Below are 26,311 nucleotides of genomic sequence, written 5' to 3' on the forward strand. Positions count from 1 at the left end.
TATGGTGGTCTAGGCGTTTGATTTAGGGTTCAGAATTTATATTTATGTAGTTGATTTGGAAGTGGAAGTATGTATCTAGACATTTCAAGAGTCGAAGCTGATGAATGTCTTGAAAAGTTCAATACTTTAGGAGGATAATGGATTGGAACCAGTACATCCGATTAGTTGTTTAAACTTTAAGGAAACCCTTTCCTTGGTAAAGCAAGAGATTTGTATGTTGGATCAAATTAAAACATAAAATATGCGTACGATTATCTACATAAACTTTAAGTTTACAGTAAACAAATAGAAACTTAGCTCACCTCACCTGAATGAATGCATCACTGCTTTCTGCACAAGATCATGATTTTCCAATACAGAAATTTTATTTTATTTAAAAAGTTTACTTCACTTGAGTTGTTGATGGGTATATTTTTGTTTGTTTATTGGACTTGGTAGCTGCTATTTGATGTAACTATATGTTTTAATGTCAAGTTCTATAACCCTTCATGAACTATTTGTTTCTTTCTTGAGATGCTCACGCTAGCCTTAGATAGGAAGGGCGTTTTATAATCCAAGACCTTATATATCAACTTACATCTATGTAAAGACCAGTAACTAATCTTTTAACAAATTGTTCTGTTTTTAAGTACACTACTACATTTAATGATTTGAGCTTGCCTACTGAGAACTCAATGATTTTGATGCAAAAAATTAACCATGAGTGTTAAACAACATATTCATTTGCCAGAAACATCTTTCTTTAAAATCTTTTCCCAATAATACTATTCTACATCTTAAATTAATAGGGAATTTGAAATGAGTTATTGCATCACCAAGAATGTTCTATGTATACATGTGTATAACATATTTTTTTTGTCATTATACAGTTATATGGTAGTCAATCTATTCTGCAACCACAGCAGCATGCAGTCCCAGTTCGTTTCTATGCCAAAGAAGCTGCTCCTCAAGCTCTCAAGGGTGATGGTGAGTTGACGTGCTAGCTGAAATTCTTTAGATTCTATAAAAGTATAAAGTAATAATGGTTAAACCTTCACACACATTTGCAGAAATGTTGAAAGGTATTTTTCTTGAGGTGAAGAACAAGTTTGAGACAGCAATCAGTATTCTTCGCAAAGAGAAAATTACTATTGCTCCTGAAGATCCTGCAGCAGTTGAACAGTATGCTAAAGTGATGAAGACTGTAAGGGAAAAGTAAGTTCTCAAGAGTGATGATGATTGATGTGTGTGTGGCTGTGTGGGTATATATCACACACGGGAGAACATTCAATTCCAAACCAAAAATACGCTGAGAATTGCAAGACCGCGTAATATACTTGTACCTCTTCCTCAAGTGTTATGCAAAAGACAGTTACATAACTGTCTAGCCACTATCTATTTAAATTATTAATGCACAACATGCACGTGCCTTATGCGGTTCTCACAGTTCTCAACATAAAGTTGGTTCTGAAAAGAATGTGCCCCTGTATAATATATATATACATATACATACATAATGTTTATGTATGTATGCATGCTAATTGGGTAACATTATGCTTTTTATAATTTTCTGATTGATTCATTGTTGATTTTAATTATTATTTAAATGTCTCTTACATATTTTTACAGGGCAGATTTGTTCTCAGAATCTCAGAGGATTCAATTCACCATCAAGCAACGAACTGATGGAATCCAAGATGCCAGATCTTATCTGTTGGCTTTGAAGGATATCCGTCTCAAGTACTATTCTTTTCTATAATTATTACTTTTTGAAAGACGAGTGCTACTAGTTATGATTGTTCATATGTTCATGGTGTAATTCTCAAAGCATTTTGATTTTGAGACTGAGTGTCATGTACATGCTATTTGTTTGTAATATAAGTTACAATATTTGCAGGAGAGGACTTACAGACGAATTAGGTGCTGAGGCTATGATGATGGATGCACTTGAGAAAGTCGAGAAAGAGATTAAGAAGCCGCTTTTGAGGAATGACAAGAAGGGGATGGCTCTCCTCAATGAAGAATTCAACAAGATCAACCAAAAGTAAGCTTTATTTAAGAAATCATCATTTATGTTAATATGTTGTCTCACTTTTCGTTCTTTGCTCTAACAGATGTTAGATTTAACTTTTATCATTTTAAAACTTAATAATATATATAAAAAAGCGTCCTTTTGTCTTTTTAAACAAGGGTAAACAGGTCAGTTTTAAAAAGCTAGCTGAAAAAGTTACACGCCTGTTAGTGGAAAGGACAAAACGTGTGACAACATATGAACTTCGGGGACATTTTTTGTACTTTTATGAAGTTTAAAGAACACAATCTGCAAGTAACCCAAACATAAAGGAAGAAAACCGTAATTTGCCTTAAGTAATCTAGATTAGAGTTTTTATATATATCAGGAAGAAAACTGAATTTGAGAGCTATATACTTATCCAGGCTGGGATCATATCAGGAGGTTGACTTTATAGTTGGTTTGATCATTCTGTGTTGACCAGTCAACATAAAAGTTTTTTAACGCGTATTTACAATTTTATCTCTAGGCTTGGCATAAGAAAGGAAGACTTGCCTAAATACGAAGAAGCTTTGGAAAAGAAGATTGCTAAAGCACAGCTGGAAGAGTTGAAGAAAGATGCCCTTGAAGCAATGGAAACACAAAAGAAAAGGTATGCTTTTTTACTTCTATGAAAATTACAGTATTTAATCAAACGCTCAGATAAGAGTTTTTATCTTATTTCTTTCAATAATATTTTGCAGGGAGGAGTTCAATGACAAGGAAATGCCGGACGTGAAGTCTCTTGATATTAGAAACATGCTCTGAGCTTAAGAGTTTGCTTCAATAATTAATCTGCTCGTTATGAGGATTTCTCGAGATGTTTGATTAAAAAGACAAGGACGATGATACGCTGTTGTTTATGTATCGAATCAAGCGTCCATGAATAAATGTTTTGATTTTTTGAAGTGAAAGCTAAAAATTCTCACTTGTTTTCTTCTGCAACTTCTCTTTTATATCTTATTTGAATAATTCTTGTATAACTTTCTCATGATCAATTTCTTTCTTTGAGTAGTCATAATAATTAGGTTAGTGTTTTATCAATCTTTATTTTTTACGTGAGATTTTCATATCATCTTAAACTGGATCCGAAATCGTTTCTAGTATATTAAGCTGTTATATAAGTATTCTCATACTTTAGCTTAGAGGTGAAAAAAAACCCGAACCCGGAACCGGACCCGAAATAAATACCCGGAACCGGTTTTTCTAATACCCGGGTTTTTAATACCCGAACCCGAACCCGACCCTACCCGTAGGGTACGGATAGGGTATGCATTTTGGCACTAAAACCCGAACCCGAACCGGACCCGATTTGTACCCGGTAATACCCGAAAACCCGATTTGTACCCAGTAATACCTGAACCCGGAACCAAGGTTGTCCAATACCCGAAACCGGGTATTTCAAATACCCGATGTATACCCGAAAAATACCTTAAAAATACCCGAATAATACCCCTAAAAAGTGTAAACTTTAAAAAAAATCCAATCTATATAAAAAAATACCGGAAAAAAACCTGAAAAAACCCGTAAATAGAGTTTTTTCAATACCCGATAATAGGGTATTCAAATACCCGGTTTTAGAATATCCGGTTCTATACCCGACCCGAACCCGATGCATAGGGTATGATTTTTAGAGACAATACCCGACCCGAACCCTACCCGATTATTACCAATACCCGGTCATACCCGAACCCGGTTCTATACCCGAACCCGGGTATTTAGAAAACCCGATTTGTGCACCTCTACAGTTTAGCTATTTTTCCTTTTAGTTACAAATCTTAATTCATTTTATTTATTTATTTTTATATTTTAACTTTAATTCATTTGTAATCAATAAAGTTATTTCAAGTTCCATAATTATACTAATTAACAAAATTAAATCACAGTTTATATTTATACCTATTACTAAAATTATTTATCAATTGTGCACAGAGTTTTGAAATGTCAATATTCTATTAAAGTTGACTCTTTTTGAGCTATAAGTTCAAAACTTAAGTCCGGCTTATGGATAATTTTTCTAACTCAAACTCAACTCAATTATTACTAAATAACTATACAATTATTTCATTCAGACGAACTTTTCTTCTTTTTAATTATAAACCATGTCGATAAAATACTACTATTTAATTATTTTCATCAAAAGTGTATGCATGATAAGGATATAAAGATATATTTAATAGGCCTATTGGATTTTAATAATCCAAACTTTTCACCGTTGGCCGGTGTTGAGCCGAACTTTGAAAATATACCACAACAGTCCCAATTTTCAAACTATTGGCCGGTAACAAGCTTTTCATTAACGGGGTTAGATCTCGTTAGTTTTTGCTGACGTGGAACTACTTACATGGATTTTTTTTATTTCTTATTTTTTATTTAGTATTACGTGGATTAACCAAGAAATACTAAATAAAAAAATAAGAATTAAAAAAAAATCCATGTAAGCAGTTCCACGTCATCAAAAACTAACGAGATCTAACCACATTAGTGAAAAACTTGTTGCCGGCCAATAGTTTAAAAGTTAAGACTGTTGTGGTATATTTTCAAAGTTCGGCTCAGCGCCGGCCAACGATGCAAAGTTTGGATTATTAAAATCCAATAAACCTATTTAATACAATAATATGAATAATATGATAAGTTTATAAAGCTTGACAAGGAAAACTTGGACTCAACCTCGTAAATTAAACAGGTCAACTACATGCCTGAGATCGTCTAACAAACCAATTTCAATTAACCCATGGACAACTTAACTTAGCACTATACATAAACAAAATAAATAAACAAAAATATCTCAAATTTACCATTTTTTTTAATAATATTCTTGTTTGTAGGAGCAACCGCCTAGTATTTGCCACAAATTTGCCTTCCGTATCTCCCGGAGAAACTGGTGTCTGAAACTCTTCAATGCCCATATTTTCTCTCCAAATGTAATTTAAGCTCCGTTTCATCTTCATCTTCATTTTCATTTTCTATCTTCTCTCATATGAAGAACAAGAACAAGACACATTGAATCTATTTTTTTTCATTTGGGTTCGTTGATTTGGGGTTAATCGACAAACAAATCGATTAACCAACCATTAATCCGCTACACCCTTCAGTTTCAACATCATGTCTCAACGTATGCCATCATCATTCTCTTATTTCAATATCTGTTTCAGTACCCGTATTCGTTTTTTCATGCTTTCAGTATCGGTACCATTCTGTTTCGCCATTTTCGGTATATAAATGGTACTGGTACCGAAAAAATTGGTACGGTATTCGGTAAATGGTTTTACTCGTTTTCGGTCACGTTTTTTAGTTAACAATGGTTAAGTATTTTTATTTGAATTTGATTTTTGATTTTGATTTTGAAGTGTAATTATTTTCAGGAAATTGATTTGGGGGTGATAAATAATAATACGTGAAGATTGAGAGGAGGCTTCAGTTTAAAAAAAGAAAAAAATAATACTTGTGGCATCGCATCCTCTCTTTTTGGAGGTTTAGAAATGAATTCAAGCGACCAAAAACAACAGCTTCATGGTGCTTCAGAAAATGCTGACGTGTCATCAAAGATTCTTAATGGCAAAGATTGCCCAATCAAAGGTATATTGTTTGTACGAGAAAACATTGTACACGTTCACATTCTAGGACGGATGTCAGTATGTTTCTATGTGTCAGTAAGGTACAAATGTACAATTATGTCTAAAGTAACATACCAGGAAACCTAAAGAATGTTTAACTGTAGGACATATTATTGAAATTTACCAAAATAGCCATCTTGATCTCAGATTTCTCAAAAGAGTCATACAAAATTAACCTATCATTTCGTAGTCATCCTTAAAGAATGTTTGCGATTTTTGGCACTGGAAACCATGAAAAGTATAACGAGTGCCACCTTATGATAATTTAGAGAGTAACATGTGTCCACCTTATAATGTTTCACGTCATCAGCCCACACTACCACGTAGATCAGTAGGTTAAATAAGCCCACCAAGAAACACGCCAACTTAGCCTACGCTCTCAACATGGAAGGCTGATTTGGCCTATGCATGTGAAAGGCGTAGGCTAATTTAGCCTACTGATCTATGTGGCAGTGTGGGCTAAAGAGGTGTATCGGTGGGCTAAATTAGCCTACGAGTGGACACTTGTCACTCTCATGATCTAATCTAGATTGATCAAAGACAACACAACTAGTAGTTTTGGTTACCATGAAAAAATAGTTATCTCAAAATGTAGGTGTTAACTACTAGTCACATGGTCAAAATACCAGTCAGTTATTACAATGATCACTTTTTGTAGGTACAAATGGAGGACTAGTTGATATGGATGATAACTCAAGTTATAGTAGTAGTGAGGTATGTTTTTGACTAATTTGATCAACTTTCATATGGTTCAGTTCGTTGTAATCGTTTACACTTCTTCAGGAGCTCGACAAAACCTCGGTTAAAGACATTAACCCGCGGTTCGAGGAGTACAAGAAGAAAGCTTCGATTATAGTCGAAGAATATTTCGCCACCGATGATGTCATCTCAACTGCAAACGAGTTAAAAGACCTCGAAATGTCAACTTACAGTTACTATTTTGTGAAGAAACTCATCTCCATGGCTATGGACCGGCACGACAAGGAAAAAGAGATGGCTGCTGTTCTTTTATCCTCGATTTATGCTGATGTTATCGACCCCCGACAGGTTTACATGGGTTTTCGCAAACTTGTCGAATCGGCTGACGATTTGATTGTAGACATTCCCGACACTGTTGATGTTCTTGCATTGTTCATAGCCCGAGCGGTTGTAGATGACATACTCCCACCCGCTTTTTTGAAAAAAGAAGCTGATGCTTTACCCAAAGGCGCCAAGGGTATTGATGTGATTAAACGAGCCGAGAAGGGTTATTTGTCGGCCCCGCTTCACGCGGAGATTATAGAACGAAGGTGGGGTGGTAGTCGTAACAAAACTGTTGAAGATGTTAAAGCGAAGATTGATAATTTGTTGGTGGAATATGCGGTGAGTGGCGATAAAAAGGAAGCAATACGATGCATAAACGATTTAAAAGTTCCGTTTTTTCACCACGAGATAGTGAAACGCGCGATAGTAATGGCAATGGAACAAAAGAAAGCCGAGAGTAAGCTTCTTGACTTGTTAAAAACGGCTTCGGAAGAGTGTTTGATAAACTCAAGTCAAATTTCAAAAGGCTTCACTCGGATTATTGACATGATCGATGATTTATCGCTGGACATACCGAATGCGAAGGAGTCTTTACAGTCGTTGATATCGAAAGCCGCATCCGAAGGGTGGTTATGCGCTTCTTCTTTAAAACAAGTGTCGTTTTCGGATAAGAAATTAGTGGGAGAATCGATTGTGAGAGCGTTTAAAGCGAAAGCACAATCGATTATTCAAGAGTACTTTTTAACGGGTGATGTTTTGGAGGTAAATAGTTGTTTAGAGTCGGAGAATCTTTCTTCGATCCCGGAGTTAAAAGCGGTTTTTGTTAAACGGTTGATTACGTTAGCGATGGACAGGAAGAAACGAGAGAAAGAAATGGCTTCGGTTTTGTTATCGTCATTATATTTCCCGGTCGACGATGTGGTTAACGGGTTCACGATGTTGATAGAATCGGCAGACGACACGGCTTTGGACAATCCCATTGTTGTGGAAGATCTCGCAATGTTTTTAGCCCGAGCGGTTGTCGATGATGTTTTGGCGCCTTTGCATTTGGAGGAAATCGGGGGCGGTTGTTTAAAACCGGATTCAGTCGGAAACCAAGTTTTGAAAATGGCTAAATCTCTTCTTAACGCTCGATTATCAGGCGAGCGGATTTTGAGGTGCTGGGGTGGTGGCGGGAGTTACACTAACGGATGGGCGATTGAAGACGTCAAAGATCAAATCGGTAAACTTTTGGAGGAGTTCGAGTCGGGTGGTGACACTCGTGAAGCGTGTCGGTGCATAACCGAACTCGGGATGCCATTTTTTCATCACGAGGTCGTTAAGAAGTCGTTAGTGATTATTATCGAGAAGAAACAAGATAGGATTTGGAGGTTGCTTGAAGAGTGTTTTAACACGGGAATCATAACGCAAATTCAGATGTCGAAAGGGTTCGGGAGAGTGTCGGAATCGCTTGATGACTTGTGTTTGGATGTACCTGATGCGAAAAAGCAGTTCGGGTCGCTTGTTGAACGGGCTAAAACGGTAGGGTGGTTGGATTCGTCTTTTAGTTTTAACGTTAACAAAACCACGTACCCAACGGAGAACGGGTATCATTAATGTTGGAGTCGGGAATAAGTGATTCCCATGGTTGTTTGCTTGTGGGTATGAACGGGTTTATTTTGATTTCAAGAGTGATGTACTTTCATTTGTTATTTAAGGACTGAACTTGTTTAGGATATTTTGTGTTGTATGATTAGAATTATATATATATAACAAACATATATTAAATTATTAATGACGAAAACAATCAATTATGTAGATTAAACACTTTATTTTAAAACTAAATTGTGTGTAAATAAGAGATGTTATGTTCATAAGAAATGCCAGACCACAACACGTCATTCATAATTCTCATTCATTTTCTCGTTGCATTTAAAGCATCATAATTTGTCACAAAATATAAAAGATTATAAAACTAAGCTTCAAAATTTTGAATATTTGTGTAGTATATTAGACAAACAGAAGAAATGTTGATTCCATAATAAATGTCAACGCTTATGTGATACTTAGCATTCTCTATGAACATGTTACAAACTGGTATAAAATTCTTCATTTTCAACATAACATATAACATCAACAAATTCTTCAAAAGCATGTATATATCAAATCATACCCCAATGAACACAAACAAATTCCATTATAAGTTGACTGAAAATAATGTTCAGACCTCACAAACTTGTTACACACTAACAATAAAATCAAACGACAAAGACCTCTTAAAAGCTTGGTTTTAAAGGCGTGTCTTGAGGGCTGGGCGAGCTATTAGAACGTCTCAGGAGGTGGCGCCTCATGTATTATTGGGTCAAAACTGATTAGAATTAGCGTCTAGAAGGCTATTCTGTAAAAAAAAGCCTAAGGAATGAAAAAATTATATAAGTCTTAATATAAAAAGTTGAAACATGATATATTAGTGAGGCGCAGCTTCTAGTTGCATGTTAAGCTTATTTGATTGTGCATAGAGCATCGCCTGTGATGCTTGTGCCAAGAAGCTCATGTGTTTTTTAATGTGTAAAGAACAATCAAATACACATCTACACTTGTAAATTGTAACAACCTCTTTGGTTTGGGATCAAGCGGGGGTTTGAACATGCTACTGTCATCTACAGCAAACGGTAATCTGCATTTGATTTATGAGTATCACTCGAGTTCCATTTTGGCATAAACTAGTAGAAAACAGGAGAAGTGCTACAACTAGAAAAACTACCAGAATGCAGCCATTTTAGCATAAACATAAACGAACTCGAAAGCAACATGCCTACTCTTGATTCTCATTCAAAAACTTGTTATAAACTTAAAACATCATAACTTGTCACAACTCACAAATCACAACCATTAAGAAATCAGTCCCAACAAACATTAAAAAAAATCATCATTAAACTAAAGATAAGGCATAAAAACTAGTTCAAACCATGAATTATCAACCATCATTTGTGTAACACATAAACAAACAAGAGAGATATCAGGTACATAAGAAACGTATATCAGTATACGTACTCTCGAATCTAGAGTTCTCATATCCAAAAACAATACAATACGCCCAAAACGCGTAAGCGATATTCGAGACAGGGTGTTTTCTATAAATACGCGTTACAAACAAATACAAAATTCATCATCTAAACAAGTACCCTTAACCCTCCTATGTTATTCCATCTTCAACATAACAAATAACATCAATAAATGCATTAAAAATAAAAATTAAATCATAATACCGAATCAACCAAACCTCATCATTCATTCAATTGTTCGAGTTCCGCCTTCAGCTGTTCAATCTTCAACCCCATTGATCTCTGAATCCCACCTCTCTCCTTTTCGGGCAATTTCGAAAGCAACCCATCATACAAATCAAGTTCTTGTTTCACCACAGCACGAGCACATTCAGCTTCTTCATTAAAGTACACAGTTTCCTTTGACTCCATCGCCATTTCGATCTCTTCTCTCGCCTCTGCAAATTTAAGGTTTATTTCATCGACAACCTTGTCAGTTTCCGCATTGTATGATCGACAGATCTTGAACTGGGTGTTTAAGGGTTTATTATTATTATTATTAAAAGATGGGTTTTTGAAAAAAGGGTGAAATGAATTGGTTGAGATGGGTTTTGAAGGGATTAGGGTTTTGGGGTATGGAGATGAGATAAAAGGGTATCTGGTGAGGAATTTGCAGAGAGAAAGATGGGTTCTTGGATGCATATTTGTGTGTGAATTGTGAAAGATCAGACTCCAATCTTGCTTGGTTTTTGCAGATATTGGACTGTCAAGTTGTAGAGGAAGAATCAAGGATGGTTTAAGGTTATAGACTTACTAGTTTATACGCCCGTGATGTGCGCAAAGTGGTATATAAATATCTAGCAAATAATGACCAAGCATAACAGGCAAGTGAACCTATCGAGTGTATAATAGCTGTAGGAAGACCGGGAATATCGAACCATAGAGACAATAATTTAAATAACGAGACTAGTTCTAATAGCTAATTTAAAGTAATAATTAAGAAAATATATATTTTTGGATTTTTATTTATTTTATTTTAGAAGCTAATAATTAATTATACTAAATACTTAAATAAATTAAAGTAACGTAGAAAATTAAATTATTGAATAAAAATTTTAGCAAATTCAAATATGGGAGCAAGAGTTATCTAGGCAAGGAATCCGAATTGTGACGACTCGGGCTTTTATCAGTTACGGGAAAATGTTATGGGAACCGGGAATCTAAAGATATGAAAATCTAGGAAACTTAATGGATCCTTAATCACTCTCAAGGTGTCACCGAAAAAGAAATCTTAGAGATCATGTAAAAACACCGGCTTATTAGTTCACCTGTCAGTTCACCAATTATGATTAATTACCCTATAAAACAGCTAACCCGTCAGTTTCACTATCTCAATGTACCAAAGTACACGGGGTGGTTTTGAATAGTTTAAAGGACACGAGTAAACAGTGAAATTAAGGCAAAAATAGGCAAACCTCCTATCAGATAATTTAACCTAAAACCCTAACAATGCAGACAAACCCGACAACTTATCACCCGTCGGATATTTAAGTAGGTACGAATATAAACTTCTAATAATATGCCAAAAATCAGTTTCTATGGTGAATGAGCTCAATAAACCATAAACAAGTTGCAAACACACAGTAAACAACCCTAACATGCAACCTGTAATCGAAAGACATTTAATCAAGTAACATGTGAAACATTTATTCAGACACAAAACAAAAGTAAATACGGGACACATCCAATAAAACTAATCAAAACTTTTAATTAATCAAAATACCATAAACATAACCCGAAAACCGACAAGTCCAAAACAATCAACAAAACATCATCACAAGCCTAAATAACTAAAAGTATTTAGCCAATAATCATGTTCAAAACAATAAAATATATAAGTTCAAAAATTGAGTTCATAATAAAGATAATAAAATCAAACCAATCTTGAAGTAGATGTGTGAATCCGAACACAAAACCATTTCCTTCTCTCTCGAATAGACAGTATACTCCAAATAATAATAATGGTTAGAGCTTCTTGTGGCTGCTGTCTACTTGGATTCTCACACCCCACAAAATATAATAGTAATAATGCTAGTAATGTAGTTGTGGTGATTTGCGCCTCCCAACCAAAAAAACTCACGTCAACTCCCAAACAAAAAATATAATATATGTAATAATGCTCTGCGGCTCTCTGTCCCTCTGACTTCGATTTCCTCCAAAAAAAACCCCACGTAGGGTTTATTAACAAATCTTGAGGCCCTTTTCTTCCAAGCAAAAACAAACCTACCTCTCTTTTACTTATGGGCTTTCGTTGGTCCAGTCCATTCTACAAATTAAACCTATGTGAAAATTTAGTGCTTTGGTCCACTTAATAACATGTACACTACAAGAAAATGAACCTATTGCAACCCCCGTAAAGGGTTGCATTAGGCCTTAAAAAGGTTGCACTAGACCTAATGCAACCTTTTATCAAGGGCTGCATTAGGTAAAGTTGCATTAGACCTAATGCAACCTTTTAGTTAGATAATGCAACTTTTTTTGATAGAGTTGCAATTACTATTCAAAAGCAACCTTTTTATCATGCCACCTTTTAGCATGCTAATACAACTTTTTTATTTTAATTGCAACTTTTCTAACACATTAATGCAACTTTTGCTATTTCAAACGCAACTTTTGCTACATTCTAATGCAACCATTATTTTATTTTCTAGTAGAAAATGCAACCTTTATTTTTTAAGAATTTAGTTACAACAAATGCATCCTTTTTTATGTGCAAATGAAACTTTATAGCTCATTGTTGGATGTACTAAAATTTGCAATGGTATCTCAATCATACGAACATAATAATAACATAAATATAATTGATAAATTGTATATCGCAACTTGAAAATAAAGTTGTCAAGTATAATAATAAAAAGTAACGAAAACCTGCCACTCTAAAATGATCATAAATTAATCAAACGCCGGTAGCTTTTCCATAATATTCCTTATCTCTAGCTTCTAGCTCAATTTTTTTCCTTCGACAATCGTCTTCAAACTTTTTCATATTTCAATCAGTTGTGTTTTACAACTTCAAGGATCGCTTTGAATGATTCTATACGCCCCTGGGAATCATGTATGGTTTCACATCACTATCCATTTTTCAGTTATACCTTTGCCATAATGTCAAAAAGAGCCATCATGCTCCTTGTTCCTTACAACCATCAAAGGATCGATCAAAGAACTTCCATCGTCCGGAGGTTTGTAATTCTTCATTTTTTCCTTCAAAAGAGGTTCATTTGTTCCTTCAAAAGAGAATAAGAAGACATTGTAAAAATACAATAATTAATAAATCAACCATACAATTTGCTTGTTGAAAGATATTTCAGTAACAATTTAAGATAAGAGGATCTGAACCAAATGATGTGACCGTCTTAGTTTCAAAATTTAATACTTCATGCACAAGTTGAATCATCTTAGTGAATTTTTTATAAACATTTACTAATTTCTTATCATAAACATTAACTTTGGCTAACCAACTTACTTTAATTGAATGTGTTTTACATTTAACAGTACAAAGGACTTGATTACAGGGGTGCAAACCAAACTATAGCATTTAGCATGAAATAACTGGTATCAAACAACACCTAAAAGGCTAAAAGCAATCCCTTCCATATCATATAAACAAATCCCACTTTTCCTAACTACTAAAGTAGATGAATAGTAAATAAATGGAGTCAAAACTTCTCTAGAATGTGCATCAAAATAATAAAACATTACCTCAACAATAATATCGTTTGATTTATGTAACATTTCAAGCTTAGGTTTCAGTGAAGAAGAGTTGGAAATCAAGTTATCATGCTCCAAAAGCCTCAGACTCACAACTACTACGGTTTAAGGTCCGCATGAAAGTGCAGGGATCAAACCCGATCCATGTAAAAACCTGTAAGCAAATTTGAACTACATTATCAAAAAAGTCACCAATAAAATAAAGATTAGTTTGAGGATGTACAATTGATTATATAGGATTGTTTGAGTTTTTCATGCACACGATAAGCAACTGACAATGAGCTTTGCAACTTTGAACCCAAGTTTCCCTTGGGTTTTCTGTCCAAGAAAATTGCCTGCATTGTTTCCACACCATTAGTCAAAACAAAAGCCAATTATAAAGCCACAAATTCAAGAAAATGACTGTTAAAACACTACTATTATGGGGAAATATGGTGTGCCTTTTTTAAGTCTTTATTACTTAAATTTTCCTCAAAATTGCATATTTTATTTCTATAAAGGTGATTATAATCTTGAAATTCCAGTGCCTATAGTAGAATATGTCTTACTAAAAAACCCAATCTAAAACTCCAAGTTCGGATTTCAAAAACAAAATTGATTGAATAGCCACAACAAGCTTACCTGCAAGCAACCTAATTGATCCAGCAACTCCAAATACTCTATATTAATACAGGGAAGACCTAAAAAGTAATTTTAAGCCAAGATTCAAACAACTCACACAAATAGACAAAATACAAAATCAACTTAGACAACTATGAATCAGTTAATCATAATCAATTTACAAAAATAATAGCATAGTCATACGTACCTTGAAGCTCAATAAAATTAGAAACAGAGAAAAATCGACTAATGCGATATCAAGTCAGCTACAACTAACTGGTAATTCACTTCAACTCCTAATCACATAATTTCAATCAAGGCCATAATACGAAACAACAAAAACAATATCGTAGTTCACTGAATTGCTGCTTTTTAAACTATTATTCATAGTTCATCCTAAATCCGGCACTTGTTCGTATGGTTCACCAAATAGAAAAGGACGGGTTTCAAATGAAGGATTTAGTTTTAGCGGTTTACTCATTGCTTTATACTTCTATCTAAATATATGGTACTGATTCAAATTTCAAACATATTTAATCTCTTATTTAATCATTTCGTTACAAAAATATTCATTAGTCATTTATTTAATATATTTCATTTCAAGTATTTCATAAAATAAAAGTTTAATACTAGACGTGGGCAAATAAGCTGATTAACTGAACCGACACAAAATATGAATCGAAACCAAACCGGTTTGAAATTGATTATGTAAAAATCAGTTTTAAAATCGTAGGTAGGTGAAAAAGGTGAACCCATTGGAGAACAATTCTAGAATCTACCAATGGAAATTAAAATAATTCATACAATAAAAGTGTCACACCCCAGACCACGGCCTAGGCGTGTGACGCATATGTTTGTACCACATTTAAAAATAAATCAGAGTTGCGGGTTTGAAAGCGGAATTTATATTTATGTGGATTAAAATATTATTATTTACATTAAACAAAACACGGGATTTTAAAAGTTCCCGGTTAACGTTTACAAAATATTACTTGTTCATTACAAACCAGCATTTCATATTTCTAATATTAACAAAATTATCCGAGCCATCGGATATCTTAAGCACTTCGGCATCCCAAGCTCCTATTATTGAATACCTGCAAAATGTTTAGAAAATACGTCAGCAAAACATGTTGGTGAATATGCTGACGCAAAAAAAAATTATTTTACTTGATTACCCCTCGAGACATAACTTAGGTCCGACCCATCGTGGCTTAGGAAGAATCAAGCTTTTAAAACAACACAATTATAAACTAAGTCTCACACAAGACACCCCAGCAAACACCGTAGCGCTCGACATTACTTAGGTACCATACGTATACACATGGTCAGTCTCACTCGGACGTAACTTAGATTCGACCCATCATGGCGGAGGTCATGATCAGTTGTGGCGCTGTGTGCCCACCAACTTTTCACCGTAAGGATCCAAACAAACGTACACGACAGCCTGAGGGCTAGTGATTACTTTTGTTTATAACGTTTTAGAGATACGTAGTCTCATATAATTCATTTCATTTATTTGACTCATTTCATTTGCATATTGTTTCAAAACTATGAATTGCTTACCAACCTTTGTGTTGATAAACTTTATTTTATGAAATGTTACAGGTTTTCATTTAGGTTGATTATGGAGTTGGAGAAAACGTCACCAAGACCTTAGAATATTAGCAAAAATGAACAATATTTATTTGCTAGATTTTGTTATCTTTATTATTTGAACAAGTATGTTATGTGACATTTCGATGTTGTGAAATTTAAATGAGTTTGTTATATATTATCGCTTTAAATAGTGTCATGCTCTTATGGGCAATCGTTACACATCGGCATGTTCCGCCGCCTTTGGTCGGGGTGTGACACCCATACCCATTATGAAAATCCACCCCAAAGCCGTCAGGTTTTAATCGAGTAATTACCCGTCGGGTTTCGGGTTTCTAATAAGGTTTTGTCAAAATACCCGTTGGATTAACCCGGCCCATAACCCATTGGCCCATCGGGTTTGACAAAATATACTAATCGATTAATAATTAGGATTGTTCAAAGGGTAAGACCCGACCCTTTTACGTAAAATCCTACAAAAACCCTTTACCCTTTTAGGAAGAAACGTGGACCCAAGACTCTAATCTCTTAACAATAAAAGGGTCATGTATAAATAAGGGTTTCAAGGGTTTAACTCTTTACCTTTTAAAGCAGTAATCACATCTCATTTTCTACATTTACTAGTTGCATATCTCATATATGACATTAATATATGAATCGTAGAACAATTATACTTTCATTTAATAACACAATAAAGTTTAACTTCGAAAGTTTATCTACCATTTGAGCCGATACACATAATATTCACATTCACACATTGCAATGTAAAGAACAATTCAGTGATTCCCATATATATGTTTTCCGATCAGTAATATGACCCTTTGTTTTTATTTTTCTCAGTAGTTGGAAAATTTCGGATGAATCATTATATGAAATACAAATTTCACCTAAATTTCAGATTAATCGAGAATCTAATGTATATTTATTTAGAAACTAGTAAACGGGTTAAGGGTTTGAAAAAAGGGTTAGACCCTTGAAACCCTTTTTCCCTTTAAGGTGAAAATTTAAGGGTTTTGCAAGTCGGGCTACCGGGTTTGGTCTGACCCTTATCTTGCTCACCGCTACAAATAACGATTACTATAAAAATAAAGTGTCTCAAATAACTGTCATAAACAAGTTTTAACAAATGATATAGTTAAAATATTTAAGTATACTATATATGGTATTGGATTATTTCAGAAGTTTTTTACAGCGAGAAGTGAACATGTAATTCCATTAATCCCTAATTTCACTCCCTTTCTTATGTGTAGGTCTTTTACATTAATTAGATTGTCCACAAAATAAATTTTTTTTTTTATTTTACAGGTCCTTTTATATTTCATAGAAACATCCAAACGATTTACAATGAAGTGGCAGGTAAGCGGGCAACAAGCTGTGTAGGTGTGTTGTGTAGGTATATATGTATGTGTGTAGGTACATATGTTTGTATATGTGTATGTATGTTTGTATGTGTATAGGTACATAGATTTGAATGTAGCCCGATACATTTATATGTTTGTAGGTAGGTTTGAATATTAATTAAGACATAAATACAACCAACCTATATATATATGTATGTAACAACATATTAAAGGGAGTGAACTTAGGGATTGATGGAGGTATATCTTCAATTCTCGCAAGATTCATCCTCTGCTCTCTCTCTATATATATAGAGAGAGAAAGTTGTGTCGGATACATTATGTATATAATCGGGTAAATGAGTTAATGTTATCACGTAATTGAGTCGGCTATAACACAAATTCCCAACCAATAAAAAATTTCAAAACTAATCCCAAACCCTAATGGTTCAGGTATTACCATCCCAAATATGTCATGTTTCGGGTTTTCCTATCGGGTTCGGGTATCACACTTTTATTGTCACTTTCTTTCTCCCTCCCCCCTTAGCATTAGCATTTCCCGCCCTAGGCTGTAGCTTTTCTCGATCCTCATTCAATTGATGTTCCTTTTTGGGGCCAATATTCATTTTAATACATTTATGTTTGCAGTGGAGAGGATAAGGCGAACGGGAGGTGGAGATGGAATTTGCGAAGCTTTTGGATGATCGATGAACCACTCTGCCAAAAGAAATGGTATAGTTTATGTATCGTAATTCTAAAAAGTCTTATTATTATTATTATCGTAATATTATTTTAAAATTTATAGTTTATGTATCGTATATCGAAAATATAATTACTGCGACGAGTCAACGACTAGTAGCTGTTGTTATTGCCTGCAGTCCACTCTAGCTGAACACGCATAGTCCACTATACTTGATACTTGATAGTTTATAATAACAATAACAATAACAAAACAATAATATTAGTATAAATGAATGCACGGAGAAATGATTTCTGCATCATCACATATTTTGCATAAATATCACTAGCTGGTGGTGATGGATTGAAGCAATTCCTGAATATGTGAACTGGATTCACTTGTCGCAAAGGTATTATATAAACAGGGCTACAAATAAGATAAGTATGTAAACTGGATTCGTGAGCATGTGATTGAATGTTATATAGACACCTGCTACTTTATTTATACATTCATAATAATGGTGCATTAACGGTTAGCTGACTTAACTGTTATATGTCGTCATAACCAACCATTTAACTGTTGTATCAAACTTTAATGGACTTAAGCTATATACTAAAACTTAACAATTACACATCATGTCATTGAGTAAGTAAACAACCAATGTCTAGTTTACTTAATTTATTGTCTCCCATGTCAGCATGTGTTATATCAGTATTTGAATTAACTAGTTAAGAGTTTCATTGACTGGAATTGAACAATAAATCCTAGTTCAATGAGTTGACAAAAAGAACCACATCTTTGGCATTTTTTTACATCAGCTAATGGATTCATCTACATAGGTTGCAAGTTGGGTCCAGTTAATATGCCTAATTCATTCATGTGAATTATTTGTTGTGAACTCATTTTAGAGTGCACCAATGAATCTCTTCATAATATAATTTTACAACCATATTTAGTTTGTAAGACGACTCTGCCTTTTACTAAAATAAATAAATAAATAAATAAAAATTGTAACATGACCTCTTTGTAAAAGTATTAGATTAACACTTCTTGACTTGCTGAATTGATTCATTTTAAAGTCTTATTTGCAACAGATTCACTCTTCTAATACAGATGGACAATATATGGGACGGAAATAATTGATTAATGTGGTTTTGAAGATAAAGTGGAGGCTGCAGATAGTGAATCTGTGATGGAGAGTTCATATGCCATTATTCAATGAAGTTATGAAACAAAATTGTTGGAATGATGAAGATTTCTTGATTCATCTCAGAGCTAACTCAAACAAAGTTCAAATTGCCATTCATTTTAGAAAATCTACAATTATATTAGGGGTATGATTTTTAGAATGAGATTGCTTCTTGTTGGATCATTATTGTTTTTAATTATATTTTCAAGTTTGACAATTTAAAATGATGAGTTTGGAAGCGATTAAGTGTTTTGGGTTCTCTTATGCTGAACAGTATTTTATTAAAATAATAGAGTTGTCTTAAATATTTAACAATATACAACCCTTTTAACATAAGTTGTCATTTAAAATTTTAGTTATGTATATCCAATCATTTAAAATAAGGGTTGTATTTATGTTTTAACAATGCAACCTTTTAAAATAAGAGTTGCCATTTTTCATAAATATTGTAACTTTTTAAGATAAAGGTTGCGTTTGATTTCTAATGCAACCTTTATGCTGAATAAAGTAAATTTATAATCAAATGCAATTTATTTTGAAAGGTTGCTAATAAAAGGTTACATTAGCCTCATTTTCTAGTAGTGGTATCACATCAGTTCGTCAATTTAATACATAATATGAGGCAAACATTAGTTACACATTTATATAGATTTAATTTATATAATTCAACATTTTACTTCACATTTAGTAATCACATTTTTCTTTCTTTTTTTTATATTTAAACCTTTTAAAACTAAAAGAGATTATGTATAAAAAGCATTGTTACTCAACGGTCTCAATTTTAGTAAAAGTATTACACTTTAGCTCGTTTAAACATCAAACCTTTAAAGTCAAAATATGAGCCAATTAATAATAAAATTCAATAAAAACATGGCTCCAAAAATATTTAAAAGTGTTGAAAATATTAATATAAAAATATATAAATTAGACCACATCAGCCCGTGTGCTACACGGGTTGACATTATTTCTTTTTTTAAATATATTAATAACAATATATAATAAAATGTGTAAAACTTATAAAAATCAATTACACATATAGCCATAAAATTCAATTAAAAGTATATTGTGCTAAAAGATATTGTTCTGGTTTCCATTTACTAATTTCTAAACACTTTTTATAGAGATTATAATGTTTGTATTTAAAGATTTGTCACATCGAATAATCCATTTTAACATTTGAATCGGGTGACAAATTCAGATTTCAAAGATATTATCATTTACAAAATTACATCATAATTAGTATGGTTAACAATTTGAAAATTATTTAGAGCATGTTTAGGATTGAGTTTAAAAAATGCTTATTCGCTTATTAGTGTTTTCAAAAAGCAAATAAGTTAAAATGTGTTTGGCAATCAAAAAAATAGTTCTTAATTTAGCTTCTTGATATGGTTAAAAAACAGTTTTTCAAAAACCCAAAATTCAGGCTTTTCAAAATGGTTTTTTGAAAAAGACAATAAACATTTTTGAAACTCAATCTCAAACATGCCCTTGACTTCAAATATAAAGTGGATAAAGTAAACACAATAACTTTAAATATGATCTATAAAGTTTTAAAAATCAAATTAGCATGTAGCCAAGTAACTAAAATTACAATGCCTGGACACATATCGATTCCATTTTTTATTGTGATGTATGTTGTCAAGATATAATAAAATTTTCAATTTCGTTTAAAAGTATATATTTGTTGTTTTAATTTATAATCAAAGACATATTTAAAAAATAGAAACTTCATTTTTGAGAAAAAATAATTGTTTACATTGTCATGTGTTCACCCTATCCAAAAAGTTTGAATAATGTTTAAAAGCTTAATTTATTTTGTTTGTTTTCTCTTATGATGTATGGTTATTTTTCAACTTCAAAAGGTTCTACAAAATTAATATTGACCATACCTAAATATGTTTAGCAACTTTTCATTTTAAATTGTTTCGTATTTCATTACATATTCATGTAATCAACAATCATCCAATTTTGTTAACTTGTTTCATATACCCAAAAATATATTATTATTTTTTGTGATGAGTAGTTTCTGTCAAACTTTATTTTTGATGTTATCATAATTACTTGAATTTTAAAAAGTTAGGTCCATATATCAAGTTATAAATATTTTAAATTTATAAGTATTATTAGAAAATGATATAAGTCACTTGTTTATGTAGAAAAAAACATTATTATACTTATTAAATAATTACATAATATTCACATTTAAACAATCAAATTTTATACATTAAAACTATAATATTCAAAATATTTCATACAATGGTATTACTATTTCAATTTATAATCAAAGACTGAGACTAATTAAATTCTCATATGATATACGCTGTTAAGGTACAATAAATTTCCATTTTCGTTTAAAAGTATATATGTTGTTTTTTAATTTTGAATAAAAGATTTACAAATCACATATTTAAAAATTAGAAACTTTATTTTTGACAAAAAGTACACGTTTACATTTTGAAGTGTTCACTCTTTCCAAAAAAATTTCAATAGTGTTTCAAAATTGTTTCACAATTTAGTTACACATTTATGTAACCAAGAAAAATCAATTATCTGTTTTTTTTTCATATAACCTAAAATAGATTTTTGTTTTCTTTCGTCTATAATCTCTATAACTTATAATAGATTTTTGTTTTCTTTCGTCTATAATCTCTATAACTTATATGGATGTTGTTTAGTGTTAGTCACAAAATAGTAGTTATACTTTTTGTTGTCCTAGTTAGTTGTCATAATAGTGATGCCCTAGACTTTCAAATGTCACTGCACTCGCCTACGGCTTTTGTATATTGTCGCCGGCTTCCGGATCTGTAGAGAAAGATCTAACTCCAAAGCAAACTGATATAAAACAAATAAGACGTATTTAGTTTCGTTTAATAAGAATTGCTAAACCTACATCAAGGACACCTAAAAAATGAGTCGAAAACTTAATTCAAATATGCACAATTTTTTTAAGGTCCAATAACGCATTTTATTTTAAATTACTCTTATGATGTGAGGTTAAATAGTTATCCATAAAAAAATTTATGTTTTATCTCTAGTGGGTCAAAAGGATTGTTACTCCTTAACAAAATTACAAAAACAAAAGAATCATGTAGTTGTCATAGAATAGAAAATTAGTGCTAAACCGACATCAAGTGCATTTTCAAAACTTTTCCAAAAACTGGATACAAATATGTACATCTAACTTTTTTAACTTTCGACCCAATATTGAATATGATTAACCAAAACAATACCAGATTCATACACATCTCCGTAATCTTAGTTAGACTCAAAATACCCTTATGCTTGCTAGCACGAACTAAATAAGCAGGTCTTTCAATAAAAGTAAATGTTGACCAAAATCTGGTCAACCACAAAAAAAAGTGAACTTTGACCAAAATATACAAAATTATTCAAAAATAAATGAGAGGCATAAAAATAATTATAAAAAAAACAACGGAGTGATTTTGTAATAGGAGTTATAAAGACACATTTTTTAGAGAATAAAATGCATAAAATTACAATATTTAATGAATAAGATGTTTAAAGATGCAACCTTACATTATTATGAAATCTGTGAATAAGAGTATCTTGGTCTACTTTATTATAACTAAACGTCGAGAGCTTCTGAAGACGAGTCGAGTTTGAGCCTAGACAAGCTCGAGCTCGGCACACCCTAGATTAAAAAACATAAGGGTATTTTGGTCACCTTTTTTGTTTACCTGAAAGCATTGTAATTTTGTTGCAATAGATACCACAAGGTCATAGAAGAGTTCATTAGGTAACCGTTTCGGTCTAGTCATCCCCAGCACCGTCACATCATCATTAGCTTCAGCCTACAAACATAACATCACAACAAATTCATTTGCATACTATAAATTAGTGAAAAAAATTGTGTTAAGATCAAAAGAAAATCAAGCTTAGACTTTTTCAACACAGGAGTATTGACTCTTAGACAAAACCTAAAATGTATAAAGCATTTTGATAAGCAATGGATGGACACCAGTTTAAGTTTTCTAAACAATTCAATTCAAATTAAGTCATAGTTTTTCTTTTATTTATTTTTTTCAAACCCCATTGCAGAATTTACAAACCAACAATGTTGTAAAATTGTTGTAATATGATACAAAATATCACAAAAAAGTTGATTTATAAATAACTTGTTAGTATTTTCTGAAAACCCGTACTGCCCCGAACCAAGATGATCATTTTCAAAAGAACCTTTTTGATCTGAATCAAAATCACCATTTCACTAAAAGACTCTTTATGATGATCATTTTCTAAAAAGACCCTTTCTGGTACGAATCAAAATCACCATTTCGTTGAAAAGACTCGTTATGGCATGAACCAAATATGAGCTGAAACAAATATGAACCAAACCAAAATGACCATTTTCTTAAAAGACCCATTGCATTCTAAAGTCTATATGTTTATTTCGATAAGATAGATTTGATCTTTTTAAGTGCAGACTATGTCACCAAAAATATATAATAATAATAATAATAATAAATAATAATAATAATAATAGCAATAATAATAAGAGAGCACATGATCAACTTTGTATTGTTTTATAAAAATTGATGAAATTAAACGAAAGGGGTGGTTAATTACCTCAACAACTTTCTGTAGAGCAAAATCTTGACCCCACTCGTGAACCAGATCTTTCTACATTTACAATTGAAAGGATTAGACATAACCACTTAAATAAAATCAAAATAAAGATACGCATTTTGACCATTTTATCATCTCTAAACAAACGGAATAATATAAATAAGTTAAAATAAACTGTCTTACTTGTTGGTTTAAATCCGAGTAAAGCTTTAACTTCAATCTCAACTGATTAAGCTCTATCCTCTTACCGAATTCATGCAGTTTTGATGCACTTCTACACACATTATATAGAGGTTTTTGTATTATGAAAGATAATATATTTGTTAGTCAAAATGTAATCCACTTATAAATTCAAAATGTAGATACAAAAACAATTAAAAACATTAGTCGATTATATTGAGTAAATTGTTTAAATATTATTTCTTTTATATACTAAAGTGCAATATCATAAGCAATTTGATCAATCATAAAACTTCAAATTTATAAACAAACCAAATTAACCAGGAAAAAAAAAAGAAAAAGAAAAAGAGAAAACAAAGGATGTGTGCTATATATGGTAGCCCATTGGTGTTAATATCCAAAAAGATAATCATTTTGTGTAGTACAACATTAAGCTCATCATGAGCTGTCATTAGATATGTAACACACATTCTACATGTGAAACTGTATGGTGTTTGTGTTAGAGTAACATAAGTCTAGCACCAAATATAGTAAAAGTGACACCTGGATATGATCTCTAATGAGAGTGAGTTCATTATTATTTATGGCTTCAATTTTTCCAATAGTTTATTAATATGCACACCTGGTATGTATGGAAGTGCCAAGCAGTGAAGGTGGAGATGGTTTCCAATAGTTTATCAATTTTTCCGAATATAACCCGACACCAAATTGACTAATCAAACTATTATCACTTCCAAGATCCTTGTTCTCCTATAACATGATAAAACATTAAAAAAATCATTTAAGAAACTGATGCGCATAAGTGCATAGCTATATAAGAAAAAAGAGAGAAGTGCCTTAAGAACATTTAAGAACTTAGAAGTGCCACTTTGAGCAATAGTTCCAAGGAACTCTATAAGCTCTTCCCGAGTCATTCCAATACCGGTGTCTCTACAAAAAAAATAATCAAAAATATTGTTTCAGATGCCACTTTCACTATGCAATGGAAGCTTCAAGAAAATAGAAAAGTTAATTAAAGAATATATACATAAAAGATGAAGGATCAAGGTAACTATTAACGTACGAAAAAAATATGACCGTTTAAAAATCGCGGGGGTATTTGGGTTAAAAATGAAAATATGAAGAATATATACATAAAAGATGAAGGATCAAGGTTGTAACTATTCTTTAATTTTACAAAAGTTAATTAAAGTTAAGGGGTAAATGTTGTAAATATTTTGAAAAAATATGAAATGCACGTGAGTTTTTATGCTCAAAAGACCATTCTGTCCTTCTTTATACCTGTACCATATGCTTAAAACTTTGTAAATTACTTAAAATCACCGTCTTAATTTGCCCTTCATTGCCATATTATATATAGTATAGATTTATCCTAAAAACATACGACAAATTCAATACTGCAGCTTTCGTGGGACAGAGGTTAACATATACCCAACCAAAACAGTTTTAAAAAATGACAAAAATACCCTTTGATCCATTGCTTGGATTGTAGCAGAAGCAGCTTTAGTGTCTGCAAATGTAACAAAGCCAAAACCTCTGGACCTGCCAGTTTCCCTATCCATGATCACTCTAGCTGTTACATGCCATAAGAATCTATTAGGCACTTAAACGACAATGCATAAAGAAAGAGCAACAACTTCCATTCTTATCAATCTTATAACAGTTATGAATACTACACTGTGTTAACATCTATACCTTCATAAATTTCCCCATACGCGCAAAAAGCTTCTCGCAAACTGTTATCATCCGTAGCCCATGCCAATCCTGCAACAACAAAAATAATCATAAACACAACTATCAATACAGACTTCTGAACTTAACGTTACTCATATTAATCTCTTAATCAAGTTAAGATTACCTCCCACGAAAACTTTTGAGCTACCGCCAATCTACATGCATCTTACCATCTGAAAAAGAGATGGACTTGTCACTGACATTTCATGGTTGATGTTTGTGTGCTTACTCACAGCCTGCCTTAAAAGACTACCAGCTCTACTGAAGAAAGTCATGACTGTATCTTGTAACCTAAAATACAGCAAATCAAAGAAACATATAAGAAAATATAAATGATAGAAGTAACCTAAATTCTATGCAGTTAATGGAGAAAAAAAATTAGATATCGGTAATTTTAATACCATGCAGAGTTTATATATATAGCAATTTAACACTAACAATTCAATAAACTCTCCTACCATTAACAATTAAACCTTTTACAACTTGCAAAACACTAACAATTGTAGCAAGTAGAAACTGATTAAAACTTAAAACACTAAAACTGACAATTAAGCCGATAATGGAAAAAACGGTGATATATCGGTCCAATCTCTGATATTATCGGTACCGATATTCTGCTAGAGGTCCGATAACTGCCATAGCATCGGTATTAACAGCATAGCATAGAACCTAATAAATCAGAAACTTCCTAAATCTAGACAGCCAAATAACATAAAAAGATTAAAAGCAAACAAAAAAAACACAGTTGCAATAAAAAGTAAACATTTCAGCATATAAAAATCTAGATCCATTTCAGCAAATAAACAAAAACAAAAAGATATTAGACTGTTTTCATATAATAATTACACCATGAATAAACGAACATGTGGTAAGTTAAATGAAATTTAAGGAAATATCAAAAACCCACCTCAGAAAAAATAAAACTAACCTTAAAACAGAGACAAATTAA

General features: G+C 32.4%; 2 protein-coding genes and 1 pseudogene across 2 annotated transcripts; 2 read left to right on the forward strand and 1 right to left on the reverse strand.

Annotated features, from left to right (window-relative positions):
- Nucleotides 1-647: 647 nt before the first annotated feature.
- On the forward strand, nucleotides 648-3,012 carry LOC143588258 (putative ATP synthase 24 kDa subunit, mitochondrial). Its single transcript, XM_077069317.1, has 6 exons — nucleotides 648-966; nucleotides 1,050-1,194; nucleotides 1,609-1,719; nucleotides 1,877-2,023; nucleotides 2,520-2,642; nucleotides 2,734-3,012. Exons 2-6 carry the CDS (start codon nucleotides 1,052-1,054, stop codon nucleotides 2,795-2,797), a joined length of 588 nt encoding a protein of 195 aa, XP_076925432.1. The 5' UTR covers nucleotides 648-966; nucleotides 1,050-1,051; the 3' UTR covers nucleotides 2,798-3,012.
- A 2,269-nt stretch (nucleotides 3,013-5,281) lies between these two features.
- LOC143588259 (MA3 DOMAIN-CONTAINING TRANSLATION REGULATORY FACTOR 2-like) lies at nucleotides 5,282-8,392 on the forward strand. Its single transcript, XM_077069318.1, has 3 exons — nucleotides 5,282-5,608; nucleotides 6,305-6,360; nucleotides 6,430-8,392. The coding sequence occupies exons 1-3, from the start codon at nucleotides 5,512-5,514 to the stop codon at nucleotides 8,263-8,265; spliced, it is 1,989 nt and encodes a 662-aa protein (XP_076925433.1). The 5' UTR covers nucleotides 5,282-5,511; the 3' UTR covers nucleotides 8,266-8,392.
- Nucleotides 8,393-9,611: 1,219 nt separating this feature from the next.
- LOC143588268 (embryogenesis-like protein pseudogene) lies at nucleotides 9,612-10,442 on the reverse strand (annotated as a pseudogene).
- Between the last annotated feature and the right edge of the window lie 15,869 nt (nucleotides 10,443-26,311).

This window comes from Bidens hawaiensis, unplaced genomic scaffold, assembly GCF_021521415.1.
Source record: "Bidens hawaiensis isolate Kalapana, Puna unplaced genomic scaffold, B.hawaiensis_p1.1 tig00036290_1, whole genome shotgun sequence".
Classification (NCBI taxonomy): domain Eukaryota; kingdom Viridiplantae; phylum Streptophyta; class Magnoliopsida; order Asterales; family Asteraceae; genus Bidens; species Bidens hawaiensis.